Here is a 17,687-nt window from a genome sequence, read left to right on the forward strand (position 1 = left end):
TGTGGGCGAGAGGGGAACAGCTCAGGGAGTTGGAGCGTGAGTCTGAGAGAGAGGGCTGGGTGTGGGAAGAGCTGGGAGGCTAGGAGAGAGCTAGTGGGGTTTGGGTGTGTGTTGTGGGGTTTGGTTTGGCGTGGACTACGGCTGACACTAGTCCTCTGACTGGGAAATGCAATAAAGTGCGGTAACTAGATCCTGACTCTTCGACTGGTTTGTGACAATGTTACACTGGTGTCAGAAGTTAAAATTAACAACTTGAAGACTCGAGCTCGACCTGGCGTTAGCGGTTAGCTGTCTGTGTGCTAGCTGCTACGAACACCACGTGGGATGGTGCGCGATGGAGGACGCCCGTCGGTAAACGGAGGGGAAGAAGAACTTATACTGACTCCGGAGTTCAGCTCGGTGCTTGCTGGCATGGAGGCCCGCCTGAAGCAGGAGATCAGACGGGTGTTGGAGGTGACGCCTGCCTGGGCAGAGGAGCTGATGCGGTTGCTGCGGGAGGTCACGAAGCATGGAGAATGGCGGACGGAGGAGCCGCAAAGAAATTGTTGGACTTGTGGGGGACATGGTCACCTGGCGAGGTGGTGCCACAGCATTCCCGGGGGGCAGACCAGGGACGCGGAGCAACGGTTCTGGGGGCGCACGGGAGTCTGCTGGACGTGTGGGGCGTTCGGGCATCTAGCCAGGGAGTGTCGGGAGGCTGCCGAGGACCAGAGGACAGTGCGAGAGGAGAGACGTGCAGGCGGCTGGTAGGGATGCAGGGGTTAACCGGTTTGACTATTAACCACGATTTAAAACGTCACGGTTATATAACCGCAGAGGCTCCGCTACACCGAGTGTTTTGTTTCACAACAGTCCGTCAGTTTAAACTCCCATGCGGCGCAGACGGCGCTGGAAGGAGAGGAACCTGTCTCTCTCGCTTCGTTTCCGCACGGACTATTTAGCGGAGGCACCAAACACAGGCAGCTGCCATGTCTCCCAGTAGTAGCCAGTCTGTAGCCTAGCCATGGATGCCAGCCCAACATAAATGTTGCAATACATGTCCCGCAAGGTTTCTGAGATTAGGGGAAAGTCTGAGCTGGTGTTACGTTAAGCCAAACGTGGGGAAGAGGCAGCGGATTTGTTTAGCGTTAACATACAGTCATTGACGTTAACGTTAGCTGTTGTGGCTAATGTTAGCTAGCTGGCCATGGCCTGGCGTACATAGTTCCTCAAGCTCGTTGTGACCAAACATCCCCGCATTTAAAGCACTTCATGCTCCCAGCGCTGGCCTAAACCATAGAGAACCTCATGCTTTACACGAAAAGAAACATCAAGGGTTTGTGTCAACTCCAAAAGCAACCCGCTAACGTTACATGTAGGCCTAATAACGTGAAGCTAACGTAGCTAGCTGCTTGGCAGTCATGATCTGACTGAGACAAGGAAAACAAATGCGCACATTTACATAACAAACACCAGTCAACACCACAGAGTGTCCTTTCTTTAATCCAGAGGGAGCATTTTCCAGTAAAAAGTGAAACGACACATGATGGCTTATAGTGAGGCTTTCCATGCCTGCCCCATCATCACTTCAATAGAACTGACCCCAATGCAAAATTCATTTCAGACGGCACATTTAGTTGCCAGTAACATGCCAATAAGAGTCTAAGTTACTATGCCTTTTGTGTTTTTTTCTGCAGACTAAGCAGCTATAGGCTTTCGCTTCTATAAAGTAATAATAAAATATTTTTTGTATTGAATATTGAGTGATACACTTTACTAATACAATCATATTATATCAGAAATGTTGTTTGTTTTATGTTCACAATAGTGATGTCAGTTAGATTTGATTAGGTCAGAGCCATGGAATATTAAATCATCCATCTTTGCTCACTACATCTGCCCTTTCTTCTTTTTTAATCCCAGGTGTGCATAAAATACAGGTTAAGAACTTATTTTTTTAAATACAAAAATGTGAAAAAAGTAACATAGTATGTTTATCGTATCGGTTATTGGCCAGGAGAATATTTATCGGTTAGCGTAGGCCTATACTATCGGCTGTAAAAATCCATATCGTGCATTAGTATTCCGGAAGGCAGCAACTGTTAAGATTGTGGGGGAAATACAATAAAACCTCTATTTAGAGAATGCTCATGTGATTTTTATACGTCCATAACAATAATCGTGAAACCGTGATAATCGTGGTTTTTTCTCAGACTATAATCGTGGATCAAAAAAAATAATCGTTGCATCCCTAGCGGCTGGCAGGTGAGACTCTGCTGGTCGTGTGGGAGGCCTGGGCATTTGGCCAGAAACTGCACTGAGACTTTGGAGGACGGAAGAGGGAGACGGGCTGGGGAGAGTGTGAGCAGCAGGAGGGAAGAGAACGTTGTTAGAATCGGGGGAGCGACGCTCATATTTCCACGTGAGCGGGTGTTGCTAACGCCCGAGAAGCCGGCACAGCCTAGCTGCTCTACACCCCCCACGGTTGCTGTGCAGGAAGCCGAGGTGGAGATCGCTGCCGGTTGTGTTCTCCCTGCTGACCTGAGCATGCCGCCCCCTGGGGGAGGGGGACGGGAGGACGAGCGAGTGCAAGAGGTGGAGGAAGAGGAGGGGGACTGTTCAGATGTGGACGTAGGCAGGCGGAGGACGCGGATATCGGTCCGGTGCTCGTGTGGGTGGCGGCCGGACGCCGGCCCCCTGTGGAGGAGATTCACATGTGTTCCGGTGCCACAAAGGGACTGTGGAATATGTTTACGGACCTGCGTCTGTGTGAAGATGGGCTTTTGAGAGAGAGGGGCTCACCTGTTATTGGCTGGGGGGAGGGGAGCTGTGGGCGAGAGGGGAACAGCTCGGGGAGTTGGAGCGTGAGTCTGAGAGAAAGGGCTGGGTGTGGGAAGAGGTGGGAGGCTAGGAGAGATCTAGCGGGGTTTGGGTGTGTGTTGTGGGGTTTGGTTTGGTGTGGACTACGGCTGACAGTAGTCCTCTGACCTGGGAAATGCAATAAAGTGCGGTAACTAGATCCTGACTCTTCGACTGGTTTGTGACAACGTTACAATATGCTTTGGCTGAGAGGGCAAAGAGGTGGCATGGCTGCTTTTCTCTTCCCTTAGCTTAGCATTTTTTATTATTATTTCTGTTTCCATGGCTTAGGGTTACTGTGAATAGAGAGTGGAGAAGCTGGCGATAGTGGGGGTTGGGTGTTGTGAGATGTGATTAAATGCCTCCTTCACCTACCATCTGGAATTCAGAGCTTGTAACTAATTATTTGTTGGGTCATTTTGCTCTTAGGGGAGAAATGAATGGGCACTCAGAGGCAGCGGTAATGCAGGAAAGGTGTGTGTGTGTGTGTGTGTGTGTGTGTGTGTGTGTGTGTGTGTGTGTGAAGCACACACACTGAGATGTGCATAATCGTGTACACACACACACACACACACACACACGCTGATATGCAGAGACACATGCACAACACCCCCCCCCCCCCACACACACACACGCGTAGAGTTCTTGTTGAGCTCTCTCTTGCCGGCAGCAGGTTATCCCCCTGGAAGGGTTGGGCAGGTTTTGCTGATGTATTGTGTTAATTAGTCTTGGCATAATTACCATGCGTGGAACTCTCTCGGACTCTCTCTCTGACTCTCTCTCTCTCTCTGACTCTCTCTCTCTCTTTGACTCTCTCTCTGACTCTCTCTCTCTCTCTGACTCTCTCTCTGACTCTCTCTCTCTCTTTGACTCTCTCTCTGACTCTCTCTCTGACTCTCTCTCTCTCTCTGACTCTCTCTCTCTCTCTGACTCTCTCTCTCTGACTCTCTCTCTGACTCTCTCTCTCTCTCTGACTCTCTCTCTCTCTCTCTCTCTCTCTCTCTCTCTCTCTGACTCTCTCTCTGACTCTAACACACACAGACACTATCGCCCTATACATCTCTCACACCACCTTTTCTTTTATTCATGTAGCTGTGAGGTTGGTCCATTTTCACGCCTGAGGCAAAGCCTACTCACAACCCATTCTGCCCCGTCTGATCAATGCTTGCAATGTGTGTGTGGGAGAAATAGTTTTGCGGATATGGTTGAGAGAGCAGCATAACATGGGCAAGACAAATCTTTGCCTACAAAGCAGAGAAAGCATAGGAATCGTTACACGTCCCCTCCATCCTCCTCTCTCCATTCATCCATCTTTGCCCATTCCCTGTCCAAAGTTTGTCCCTTGGAGGCAGTGTCCGTAACTCTCTCACTCCTAACATAATGAAATCATTGCCATTCCATCCACAGTCACAGTGGAAACTTTATCAAGTGGTCTCTCTCTCTCTCTTTCTTTCCGTCTCTCACTCCCTGCTTTTTCACTCCATTTCCGTTACTCCCTGTTCTCTCTTTTCTTGCTTCTGCATGCATGGTGGTGTAGGTCACCTACTGTCAAGCACGCACATGTGCATCCCCGTACACACACACGTGCACGCACACACACACACACACACACACACACACACACACACACACACACACACACACACCAGCACACACACACACACACACACACACACACACGCACACGCACACGCACACACACTATTTGTTTTATTATTATTATTATTATTAGTAGTAGTAGTAGTAGTAGTATTATATAATTAAGCAATATATCACGAGAGCAAGTGTGTTGTGGTGAATATATCCCCCTGATCAGTTGTTATCCCACGAGGCCGCAGGCCGAGTGGGATAACGACTGAGCAGGGGGATATATTCCACAACACACGCTGCTCGAGTGCTATATTGCTTTTATAAAAGGGTTCCAAGTATAATAATATAATAATAATAACACTATAAGTCCGACTGGCATGGTATTCTGAGAGTCAGTTGAACACTACTGTAAGGCGGGACCTCTAGCAAGAAGATAGACGTGCGGGTGATTTGATTGGATCGTTCTGGAGACTGAAGTCGACATTGGCCAATCCTGGCGCTTGCCTGGACTTTTTACAAAGCCCGACACCAGAGCCGAGGGCGCGCGAGAGAGGGGTTAAGACATTAGCCCGCGTCTATTCTTGTACAAAACATCATTTTCTGCGAAGTATTAGTAAAGTTATAAGCGAAGATCGATTCACAAGGATCTGAAAAGCTGTCTCCGCCATTTTGTTTTTGAGGTACTTTTAGTAAGAGAGTTGCGCCATCATGCGTCCGACTAGTGACCCTCCATACAGCAGATCAGGAGAAAGCTGTTTGGCTCGAGTGCAGCGCTGCCTTTTAGTAAGAGAGTTGCCATGGCAACCAATAACCCATGGCCATGGGTTATTGAACTCGGTTACTGGAATTATACAATGGCTGTGAACCAATCAGATTGCTTGATTTGAGAGAGCCATTTTATAATGTATTATATTGTATATGTATGTGTTGTCAGGTCACTAAACTGTGTGTGTGTGACTGTGTGTGACTGTGTGTGTGTGTGTGTGCGCGCGCCCGCGTGTGTGACTGTGATCAAAGTAAGCAATACCAAAGTTGCTGCTGAGAGCAAACAGCCTGTTTAAGATGCAAAGGATACAACAGCACAGGTATTACAGGGAGGATATGGTGGAACTAATAAGCCTCAAGCTCGCTTGCCCTCTCTCTCTCTTTTGCTCTGCCATCCTCATTCTATCTCCCTCTTCCCTTGTAGCCAATTTATTAAGTCAGTTTATCTTTCAAGGTGTGTGATTAGAGGGGGGGGGGTTGCAAAGAGAGAGAGAGAGAGAGCAGGATATGAAACCTGTGGTTTTATGAAAACTTCCCTTAAAAGTCACAGAACCTTGCAAAACCTTGTAATCTTTCATTGGACACTAACTTGAAACTTCCCCAGATGAAGATGTATGTGAAAGACTGCTGACTATTAAACACGTGAATCCTTCTCTGCCACTCTACCTGTCATTCACCCTGACAGACAAAGACACTTTCAAGGGGCTCGTGTTAAACCTATCTTGTATATTGTTTGTGCGGAGGGCCTGTGCGGTGAGTGCAGAGCTCCGTAGGGGCTCTGTGCACAGAGCTCAGCACTCCTCTCAAAAAATGAAGCTCCGCGGACCATAAAATACTCTGTGGAGAGAACGGTCTTGCCGTGAACACCATGAACAGCGGACACTCCGCAGTAACCATAAATTAGCTTTAACAGTGCAAATCTATTCTACACTACAGCTCAAATGCACAGTATAGTGTAGAAACAGTCAGAAGAAAGGGCATTTTGTACATTTCCCTATAGCTGACTCCCCACAGCCAGTAATTGCACAGCTCGATCGTTGCTCTTGTTTTCAGAGTCACGCTCCGGCATTGAGTCGAAGTTAATCGGCTTTACTTGACTCTCACTTATGTTGTGCTGTGGAGCGTGTTTTAGAGCGTCACTCTTCTACATTTGTATGAGAGACGGCTTAATTGGAGCAATATCTTAACAAAATCTTAGAGTGTTTTCCCACCCAAGGGAACACGGGAGTATTTTCTTCCCTATATTTTGGAAAGCAAGCAGAACTCCTACAGAAATGGGTGAGGTGGCAGAAGAGGAAAAATGATTGGATTGACATGTTCAGAAACTTTTTGTCCCGGTTCCCAGTTCACAGTGTTGAAAAAACTTTTAATTACATCCACGACTTGTAACAGAATGACTAATGAGAATTTCAGGCTTTGTGGATGGTTGCCATTGTTCTTTGGATTCACCCCTCGTGTATTCCAACTGACTGGTTCCATCTACTCCATCAGTGGGTTCATTTCCCGGAGTTCCCACTTGTAAACTGGTGCTTTTCTAAGTGCTTTTCTGAATATATAACTGATCTTTTATATAGGAGTAGAGGTTACAGTTTATCCGGCTTCTTAATCCTCACTACAACACACTGGTTGAGAGTTAGTCACACATGTCGAGGATTCGGGTTATCTCCCGACACGCCAACAGAAACGATTCACTCAGCCCTGCTGTCGTCACCATGGCAACACTCCTTCCACCTATCTGCTGCTGCCATGTAGCCACCTTTCACCTGTCTGGTGCAAGTCAGGGGGAGTTTCTTATCGGCTCTGGACTTTGGTCACTCCTCACTAGGCAGGCCAGGAGGTTGAATTCAGAATTCGGCAATGAGCAAGCTGGGGTTTGTTTGCTTCTTTTGTCCATTTGGTGAGATAGAGAGGGAACTGCTGTGGGAGTTAGGGCTGGGCGATATATCGAATATACTCGATGTATCGCGGCTTGTGCCACGTGAGATGTACATGTAGAAATGACTATATCGCGAACATTCGAGTATAATTGTCACGCATTGTTTATAACTTAAGCCCCCGGCATGACTCGCTTCACGTTTCCTCTTGTCAGCTCTCCCTCTCAAGGGAGAGCTCAAGTCACACTCAAAAGGGAGGGGGAATAACATGGATACGTCAAACGCGTCAAACCGCGTCAGACACACCCGTCCTTAACCTATGTGCGATTCGAAATCACGCGTCCGCACCAACCGAAACATGGCCGCCCCCAGTGTGGTTGTTGACAGTTTCAAATTATAACAAAACAACCACTATTGCAATTTGCAATACATGTCCCGCAAGGTTTCTGAGATTAGGGGAAAGTCTGAGCTAACGTTACGCTAAACCAAACGTGGGGAGGAGTTGCGGATTTGTTTGGCGTTAACGTTAGCTGTTTTGGTAGCTAACGTTAGCTAGCTGGTTGTTGCCTACCTAGTAGTTCAGCAGGCAGCGCTCCACAAGCTTGTTGTGACCAAAATCCCCGCATTTAAAGCATTTCATACTCTCAGAGCTGGCGTAAACCATAGAGCATAGAGAACCTCATGCATTACTCAAAATGAAACGTCCAGGGTTTGTGTCTCCAAAAGCAACTAACGCTAACGTTACATGCAAGGTAACGTGAAGCTAACGTAGCTAGCTGCAGGGCAGTCATGATCTATAAGGACAACGAATGCGCACATAGCCTACATAAAAGACAACATCACATACGTTAAGGTGACCAGATTTATCAAATGAAAATCGGGGACATTTCCAGTCCGGCAATCAATATATTATAAAAATATCCAATGTTATTACCTATGAAATAACAATGGGGGATGATTCCAGTTTAATAAATTTTGTCCATGGCTGTTGTACTGTACCCACACACACACACACACACACACACACGTCATTCACTTTACAAAATGTCAATGTGTTCTCCAGCAGCATTGGCCTGGCCTTCCGAACCTACAGCGCCAGATGTTTTATGAATAGCCTCAGATCTCAAAAAGTATTTTCGGTGGAGTCCTAATTGCTTCTTCATTGTTCAAGATCTAGTGAAAGAGCTGCAGCAGAACATGTAACCACTTGTTGGATGCCTGGATCAAAACATTGACTCATAGAATCCATTCTCATTCAGATATCTTGAGATGAGAACGGTCAAGGGTCCACTTTGAAATTTACCATATATGCCGGTTTTTCAAAATTCATTATTTAGCCCCCTTCCCGACAAGGTAGCATGGCATTGTTTGTCCCAACGGATGCTGTAGGTCATTTAAGAATGAGCCTGCTAGAGCTATAGAGTCATCCACAGACGCCAGTAGAAAATCGGGGACATTTTCAGGGACAGCTCCAGCCGGGGACAGGTCACCAAAAACGGGGACTGTCCCCGAAAATCGGGGACGTCTGGTCACCTTAACATACGTGTATTTTCTTTAATCTAGACTAGAGGCATCATTTTTCAGTCAAAAGTGAGACGACACAGATATGATGGCGTATAGTGATGCTTTCCATGCCTCACTATAGAACTGGCCCCAATGCAAAATTCACAGCTTATATGTTGCCGTCATGCCAATAAGAGTCTAAATTTATTTTTTTATGTTTTATCTGCAGACTAAGCAGCTAGGCTTTCGGTTCTATAAAAGCCATTATTTTTTGTATTGACTATTGAGTGATACACTTTACTAAAACAATCATATTATATCACAATAGTGATGTCAGATTTGCTTAGGTTAGAGCTATGGAATATTAAATCATCCATCTTTGCTCACTACATCTGCCCTTTCTTTCTTCTTCTTTTTTACCCCAGGTGTGCATAAAATACAGGTTAAGAACTTATGGAAGTCATGGAAATCCATTGGTCAAAATGTGTATGAACCCTGAAAGGGTTAAATTGAGCATTTATGAGAGATTTCAAAAATATCGAGATATATATCGTGTATCGCGATATAGCCGAAAAACATCGCGATATTCTTTAGAGGCCATATCGCCCAGCCCTAGTGGGAGTTGGTGCTTCTGAATGTTTAGAAAGTGAGGAGAGAGGAATTATCTCAACCATACACTGATGCTTGTGATGTGATGCAAAATGATGCAACTGATGCAATGTGCTTGTGATTTGAAATACATGCTAAATCTTCATACTACCTAAGAATCGCAGTAATCACACTAATGGCTTTGTAACCTTTAGAGACCAAAGAAAAAGCCGGTAATTTGTGGATATTACTGGTTTTTTGGGCCAATCTAAAAGGGGCTCTAGAGATGCCACAGCTTTGCATGATGCTCTCATGCAGAAAAAGTATTTCTTAAATTATTCGTCATTATTTATTTGCGTCTATTTCAGGTATTTATTTAATGTTGGTTTTCACTCATTATTTTACATCAAACAAATTTTACATGCAAGCTGAGACAAGGTAATAGAAAAAATAGACGAGAGGAAATGTTTCGTCACATTTGTTACACTCAGCTTGCACTGCTGCATCTATGAATTACTTTCCTCCAGGATCATCATTACCGGGCTTTCACACCAAACACGCTGTGGCGGCACTGCGCAGAGCAAGGCTGAAAGCCACGCACACCACCTTGATTTTTCATCAGGTTTTGCACCCAAAGTTCAACTATATTGAACTTTAACCCCCAAATACGCTGACCTCTATGAGAGGCATCAAATCGCATTCTGACATTTACAAGAGGCAGAATTCTTGTAGGCGCCGGAGCACCAAGGAGTTATAAGACCATCTTAAAAATATATCGGAATCTGGCCAAAATTCAGGGGGCGGTTATAACTGGTGAGGGGGCAGGTGTTTTTATAGTAAAACATAGGTTATATACCCTGCTATGCCTATCTCTGCACTTTTTAACCATGCAATAGCCTCTGAAAAGCTAAATAACAACAACACAAGAAAGACTACTGTTTCAAAATCAAATAAAACATTTATTTCACAGCAGTGGTGAAATGAAGGCAAACCTGAGTGTCCTTGCACAACGCAAAATTGTCAGGAAGTGTCTCCAGCACTCTGAGTCTGACCATAGGTCGATGCAAAATCATAGAATTAACGATTAATTGACTGCAAAAATCAACAAAAACTCAACAGTGCCAGGGTCATTGCAGTAAAAAAAAAAAACTTGATCAGATTGAAGCAAGTGATCAGTGTAGGGCTCTCTCTCTCTCTCTCTCTCTCTCTCTCTCTCTCTCTCTCTCTCTCTCTCTCTCTCTCTCTCTCTCTCTCCTTGACTGTCACTGGAAATTTCACTTCTCTGTGGTTCACATTATGTGGATTGCTACAGGAGAAAAACAATAGCCTAGAATTACAGCCGGAAGTTCAATTCACCACCACGAAAAGCAGGCTGATTTAACCAAAGTGTTGTGTGTCTATCTCTCCTACACTCCTTTTCAGCACCGCGGACAGCGCCCCACAGCCCTATCTCTGCATGCAAACAGCCTAAACGCATCTGTTTATGTCTGTCTGACATGCCAGCCAAAGCAACAGAAAAATATACCAGATAAATTCTCTTACCGTTCCTTAGTAGAGTTGCAGCCTTACCAGCCCCCAACCCCCCGTGGTGCTGGGCCCGCCCTGTCTGTCCAGTCTGTATCCTTGTGTGCTCTTTCCCCCCAGACCTGCCCTCAATGTTTCCTCGTTAGCCATGTCCTGCTCTGAGTTCCCCCCAGCCAATCAGCTCTCCTTGTTTGTCCCCACTGTTTCTCTCTCACCAGCTGTCCCTCATATTGCTAATTTGTTACCCTTGTATGTCCACACGGAGACGACTTTAGGTGTATCCGCTAAAGTTTTTTGTCATATAGCCGTTTCGTCCAGATGGAACCGCGTTCTGGGACTATACGTTCTGGCCGTATACGCTAATTTTTCAAAACGGGTCCCAGAGTGATTAAATCTGAAGACGCCACCCTTGCATTTCCGTGTTTACAACCCATACGCATCTTTCCTGAAACGATGACGCCATAGCCCCACCTCTCTCCACCAGCAACAATAACAATCATGGCAGTAACGTTCGTGCTACAGCAGTGGGGATCTTGCAGCAAAATATAATGCTCCTCTATTACCACCGTCAGCAACAAGTGGACACGGAGAACAGCGTGTAGCCTACAACATCCTCAGGGCTCCACACAGCTGACTCTTCCCATCCACCCCTCCCCTCCCTTCATCGGATATTTCCCAGAAGGCTTAGCGGCGGCTACATTTTTACAATAACACAAACAAAATCAGGCTTAACGTGTTAGATAGAAATTATATTTATTTTTAATACAACATGCAATTCTGGAATATTTTAATATTGGACAAAATGAAATGAAATGAAATCTAAACCCTGAGTGTAACCAACATACTCTCTTGCCCTATATATAGCCCTCGTAAATACAACGTGAATAGGGAAGTGAGAGGTTTGAGGAACACGCGGTTGCACTGTGATGTCTGTGATATCCGCTCGTGTCCACTCCAACAAGACTTTAGCTTACTTGACGCGACTTTTTCCAATAAAAACACATTTATGCCATGAGTTTATATAATGTATATTTATGTTGCATCATTTAGCCTGTGCTGTGATGTGCAGGAGCGGCCAATATGCTGGGATGTGTTTGCAACATGTCTAAAGATCATGGAAGTGGATGATATCAGGAATGTCAACGTTCTATATTGTAGGCTACAGGGAGACCATCAGCCCTGCTGAACAGCTCTGCATTTGCCTGTATACTGTAGGTTTCATCATTTTATTCATCGACATGGCAAACCTCCCCGCAAAGCCAAGGGTTTAAGCTGCTGCTACAGTGAGATACACATTATAGACTGTGCGCCCCTAGAGGTTGTATGCCATTATTGACGAGATTGTCTTTCTCTGTTATTCTACAGCGGTTTCAGTGGTTTCATGTGGATACACACATTTCTTGAAACGTTTCCATGTTTATGGAAAACTTTTCTGAAACGAAAAAAAAAAAGATAGCTTCCGTCTCCGTGTGGACATGGCCTAAGTCTCCCGTCTTGGTTTTGTTGGTTCATTGTGTCTTTTCGTGTTCGCTAATCTCTGTCTACTCTATGTACTAGTCTGCATAGACATTTTTATGTTCTGCCTGTCAAGTCTAGAGAGTAAAGCTTTTTGTTAATCCTGAATCCTGTCCTGCACTAAATGTGATTTTGTAGCCTACCAAGATTCCAGCTTGCACTCTACCTTGCGCAAAACATACGCATTGCTGCTTCTGGTGTGAAAGCCATGTCAGGGAGGTGGCAGAAGTTACAGAAGGGTGGGGGGGGATCTTTGATATAATCATTACTCTTCCGATTGCATGTACGCATGCTTCAGGACGTGAATGTGTGGCTATGAATGGTAACGAATACGTTATATCAGCACTCCTCGTAAGCCTGAGAGGAGGGGATTTAATGTGCATTATGATCTCACCAAGGGTTTTAGTGAAGTCCATTAGCAATGTCATGTAAACATCATGAAATATGAGCATGCTGTGAGGAATCAGCACTTGACCCGCAATGATTCCCTTCATTTCCCTTCCTTTATTCATTTAATTCCTTTTCCCCCTTTTCACACTCTTCTCTCTCAATAATTCATTCTCTCTCCTTCCTTCTCATTCTTCACCTATTCTCTCTGAGAGGACAGAAGCCACTGCAGAGCTAGCTCAGGACTTGGCCTTCGTCCTGCCTCTCCATCCAACACAATGGAAAACTCTGAAAAGTGCTTGTCCAAGCTCTTTGAGTCCAGGGAGCCCCATGAAAGTTCAGGTCGACATGAAGAGAAAGGCTGGTGGGGGAGGAGGGTGTCTTTTCTCTCCACCTTCACACATAATTGTTAGCTGACATGCAGCAGGCAATAATTACAGCGTACAATATGTCCTTAAGCTACTAATGACTGGATCACAGCACACTGTTCCCATGTCTACATAATACAGTAGATCACATACTGTAGATGCCGATACAATTTACAAACAAGACTATTTTTGAACACAAAGACCAGCATAAGGCAAAAGGCTTTCTGTGACACAGAGGCCACAGCAGGAGAGGAAATGAGGCCATTAAGTGTCCCACATTAGTCCGATTTCAGGATTGTGTTTGTAAATATGTGTGGTGCTTTGGGAGAACTCTTCACATGTCACTGATTACGTTTACATACAATATTCCACTATTATTCGGAAAATGACAATATTCTGAATTTGTTAGAGGAATACGTTTCACCCATTTGCCATATTGCCCATACATAACTAAAATACACAATACCTTTACCGTCACTCTCCGTACAGTATACAGTGAGCTACACAGTACACTCAATTACAAAAACTTTCAGACCCCCAAAGTTGAAAACTATTGCCCCACCTGAGACAGAAAGACATGAGACTCTTCTCATCTCACATACTAGAGATTTTTGGTTTGGTTTAAGTCTGTTGACAAACGTAATCACAATCCTCTAATCACGGAAGAATGAAGGAAGAAAGTGCAGCTTTTGGAAGGCTACTCACACGTTGAAGAGGTTGAGGCCAATGCGGTAGAGGCGTTTGCGCATGACGTCAGTGGAGAGCGTGGGCGACTTGCAGCTGGCGGGGTTCTCACAGTGGTAGCGTGGCAGGCTGAGGATCATGGCCTGCAGCGCCTCCTTGGACGAGGCCTCGGAGGTGGAGCGCGCCTCCGTCGACGTGCTGCTGCTGCTCATCTGTTCAGAGCTCGCTGTTTCCGAGCCGCTCCTCTTGACCTCCAGGGGGGGCTCTGCCGCCGACGCCACGGCCTCCTGAAGGGGTTCTGCGGACGGCGCCGCTGCCGCCGCAACCTCCTCTGCACCTTGAGGGGCGGCCATCTTGTCTAGAGGGGTTAGGGGAGGTTGCTCCTCTTCCCCTAACTCCTCTTCACTTGGAGGGGGGTCAGGAAAGTCGGTGTCCTGCTCGTCCCCTCCTATCTCAACCGCTTCCGGGGGCGGTGGGGGTTCTTGAGGGGGTAGAGGGGGGTCTACGGGTTCTGCTGGGACTTCCACATGGGGGGGAGGAGGGGGGTCTTGTGGGGCGCACGGCGGGATGGAGGGTGGAGTGGAGTCTGTTGTGGAGGAAGTGGTCATGGTGGTGGCGGAGGGTACTCCTTGTTGGACGCCATTGCCAAGGTTGACAGAAGCCGAAGATCCCAAGACTGACGACGACACACGGAAGTTCTGGCTGTCAAACTGCACCGTCACGTCCCGGAACGCCATCATCAGCTTGCTGGCGCTTCTCGACAAGTCGCTGGGGTCCAACGGGCCTTGATGAGCCACGGACTCTCCCACTCCACCTCCTTCTACTCCACCTCCTGCTCCCACTGCTGCCGCCGCAGCCTCAGCGGCTGTGCTAAAGGACTCGGCGCTGAACTGGTAAGTGCCGCCTTCTTGCAGTGAGCACATGGTCTTCAGGCTCCAGTTGCTGAGGGCATCATCAATAGACTTCGCCAGTGACTGGACCTGCTCGGTGAAGGAGTCTTCCAGGTCGGTCAGGGTGCCGCCAACAGTGGCGGGCAGAGACGGTGAGCGCACCAGTGGGATGCCCGCCAAGTTGCAGCCTTCTGCCAGGGCCCGTTCAGCGGAGAAACCCTCTGTGTTTTGCACGCGGACTTTGCGCAGGGAGATGCGCCGAGGCAGCCGGCTCTCCAGCAGAGAATTGCGGATCTTCTCAAAGTTCTTGCTGAGCTGGTACTGACGGAAGGCGGTCTGGATCTTGCAGGCAGCGCGGCGGGAGATGAGGTGGCCACCGTATTTGTGCTCTAACATTTCGATCTAGAAAATAGAAGGAAACAGGGATAGAAAAGGGAACAAAATATTAGTGGAATTCCCTTCATTGTTTGAAAAAAGAAAACACACGCACACAAATATAAAAGCCTATAACAAATAATAGATACATAATGCTATATTGTCAAGTCTTAGAAGTTAAAGTTAAAGTTAGAAGCAGGCCAACAATTGAGTCAGTAACAAAGAACACAAGAATAAAGTATGAAAAATTCAAAATGTACACAGAAATCTGCAAACAATTTGTGTTATGTCTTTGGAACTTTAACACAGAAATGTACTGAATCTATTCAACAAACTACAATACAGATGTTGGAAGAAGGCTTACTCTCCCAACACAAGCTGCAATCACTGGTGAAATACTATAAGTGGCTCTCAGGAATAAAGGATATATGTGCCTATGACAGTGATGGATGTACCTACACACCACACTTTTACGATACAAATATATAGGCAAGACATATCATTGCCAAGGTCAAATCCTCCCTTCCATCATGGCTGAATAGTGAAAGGGTAATACGCATGCCATGTCATTACCAAGTAAAGCAGGGTCGAAATAAGACTGTGGAAATAAGGATTGGGGAGGAAATAAAAGAGTTGGGTAGAAAAAGAGTGAGGAATGGGATAATTATAGTTCAAAAAAGGATCAATTAAAATGCCATGAAATGAAGAGGCTCGTTGGTAAAGTCCAGTATGCATTAGCGACAGGGTCCATATGCTTATCTCACATATTTGTATTATTTTGTTATGCAAGGTGGCTGGCTTCACCATCTGAGAGAGAAACAGCAGTGTAATAGCTGACTCATACACATTTGGACAAACTGTTCATTTCCTCTGCAGACAGAACTCATAATCTCTGAGAATTCTATTGAGATGCCCTCCACACAACTTGAAATTGTCTGAAACTGAGCGAGCCATTAATCTTGCCTGTGAAAAATGGCTTCAATGCTGTGGGAAACAGATAGAGATGTAATATGGCCATCCTCATCTGGCAGCAGCTCAAACACTGAATGAAATCTCTTTGAGTTTCCCAGAACAATCAGGGTGTGGGTATCTTTAGAAGTGCCCAGAAAGAGCTCATATCTTCTCAAGTCACGCTACTTGGAAATCCTTTTTTCTTTTTTTTAAATCAGACTAAATCAATGAATATAATTGGTTCTGTTCTAACCTTATCAAGGCATGAATGTGGAGGAAGATCTGTCTTTCATGAAATAACACCTAACCCTAAACCTGGATATACGTATATCATATTTGTCAGTTTAAGAATACTGACATAGCCTATGTAAATAATCTAAATATGCGATGTAGATAATGTGCACATTAAAAATAAGCATATAATTTAATTCTATAAGACAATTGAATAGCTTGCTGTTCCCTCCCTCAGTGCTACGTTAAGGCTTCTTGTATCGGGACGATGTGGACATGAGGATTCATTCTGTCCACGTAAAACATCCCCCCTGTAAATCCAAAGGCAATTGAATGAATGGTTTTATACTGAGGCCATGAGGGATCAAAATGTGACTTTCAGCGACTAATCTCTTCTCGCACAGGCCTGGACAAAGTCAGCCACCGCCCTCTTATAGACCTGTGTGTGCACAGAGGCACTGATAGGCTGTAATACCTCCTATAGACCTGTGCACAGAGGCACTGATAGGCTGTAATACCTCCTATAGACCTGTGCACAGAGGCACTGATAGGCTGTAATACCTCCTATAGACCTGTGCAAAGAGGCACTGATAGGCTGTAATACCTCCTATGGACCTGTGCACAGAGGCACTGATAGGCTGTAAGGCCTCCTATGGACCTGTGCACAGAGGCAGTGATAGGCTGTAATACCTCCTATGGACCTGTGCACAGAGGCACTGATAGGCTGTAAGGCCTCCTATGGACCTGTGCACAGAGGCAGTGATAGGCTGTAAGGCCTCCTATGGACCTGTGCACAGAGGCAATGATAGGCTGTAAGGCCTCCTATGGACCTGTGCACAGAGGCAGTGATAGGCTGTAAGGCCTCCTATGGACCTGTGCACAGAGGCAGTGATAGGCTGTAAGGCCTCCTATGGACATGTGCACAGAGGCAGTGATAGGCTGTAAGACCTCATATGGACCTGTGCACAGAGGCAGTGATAGGCTGTAATGCCTCCTATGGACCTGTGCACAGAGGCACTGATAGGCTGTAATGCCTCCTATGGACCTGTGCACAGAGGCACTGATAGGCTGTAATGCCTCCTATGGACCTGTGCACAGAGGCACTGATAGGCTGTAATGCCTCCTATGGACCTGTGCACAGATGCACTGATAGGCTGTAATGCCTCCTATGGACCTGTGCACAGAGGCACTGATAGGCTGTAATGCCTCCTATGGACCTGTGCACAGAGGCACTGATAGGCTGTAATGCCTCCTATGGACCTGTGCACAGAGGCACTGATAGGCTGTAATGCCTCCTATGGACCTGTGCACAGAGGCACTGATAGGCTGTAATACCTCCTATGGACCTGTGCACAGAGGCACTGATAGGCTGTAATGCCTTCTATGGACCTGTGCACAGATGCAGTGATAGGCTGTAAGGCCTCCTATGGACCTGTGCACAGAGGCAGTGATAGGCTGTAATGCCTCCTATGGACCTGTGCACAGAGGCACTGATAGGCTGTAATGCCTCCTATGGACCTGTGCACAGAGGCACTGATAGGCTGTAATGCCTCCTATGGACCTGTGCACAGAGGCACTGATAGGCTGTAATGCCTCCTATGGAC

The 17,687-nt window shown here is 46.3% G+C and overlaps 1 protein-coding gene across 1 annotated transcript in view; it reads right to left on the minus strand.

Annotated features, from left to right (window-relative positions):
• Positions 1–17,687, minus strand: part of iqsec3a (IQ motif and Sec7 domain ArfGEF 3a) — a gene marked incomplete at both ends in the record, with an annotated part of 237,932 nt that overhangs the window by 82,551 nt on the left and 137,694 nt on the right. Inside the window, one exon of the mRNA XM_083652288.1 lies at positions 13,658–14,928. Within this exon, the coding sequence (XP_083508414.1) occupies positions 13,658–14,928 (1,271 nt within the window). The remainder of the gene's footprint in view (positions 1–13,657; positions 14,929–17,687) is intronic.

This window comes from Poromitra crassiceps (genome assembly GCF_964638095.1).
Source record: "Poromitra crassiceps genome assembly, chromosome: 2".
NCBI classification, from domain to species: Eukaryota; Metazoa; Chordata; class Actinopteri; order Beryciformes; family Melamphaidae; genus Poromitra; species Poromitra crassiceps.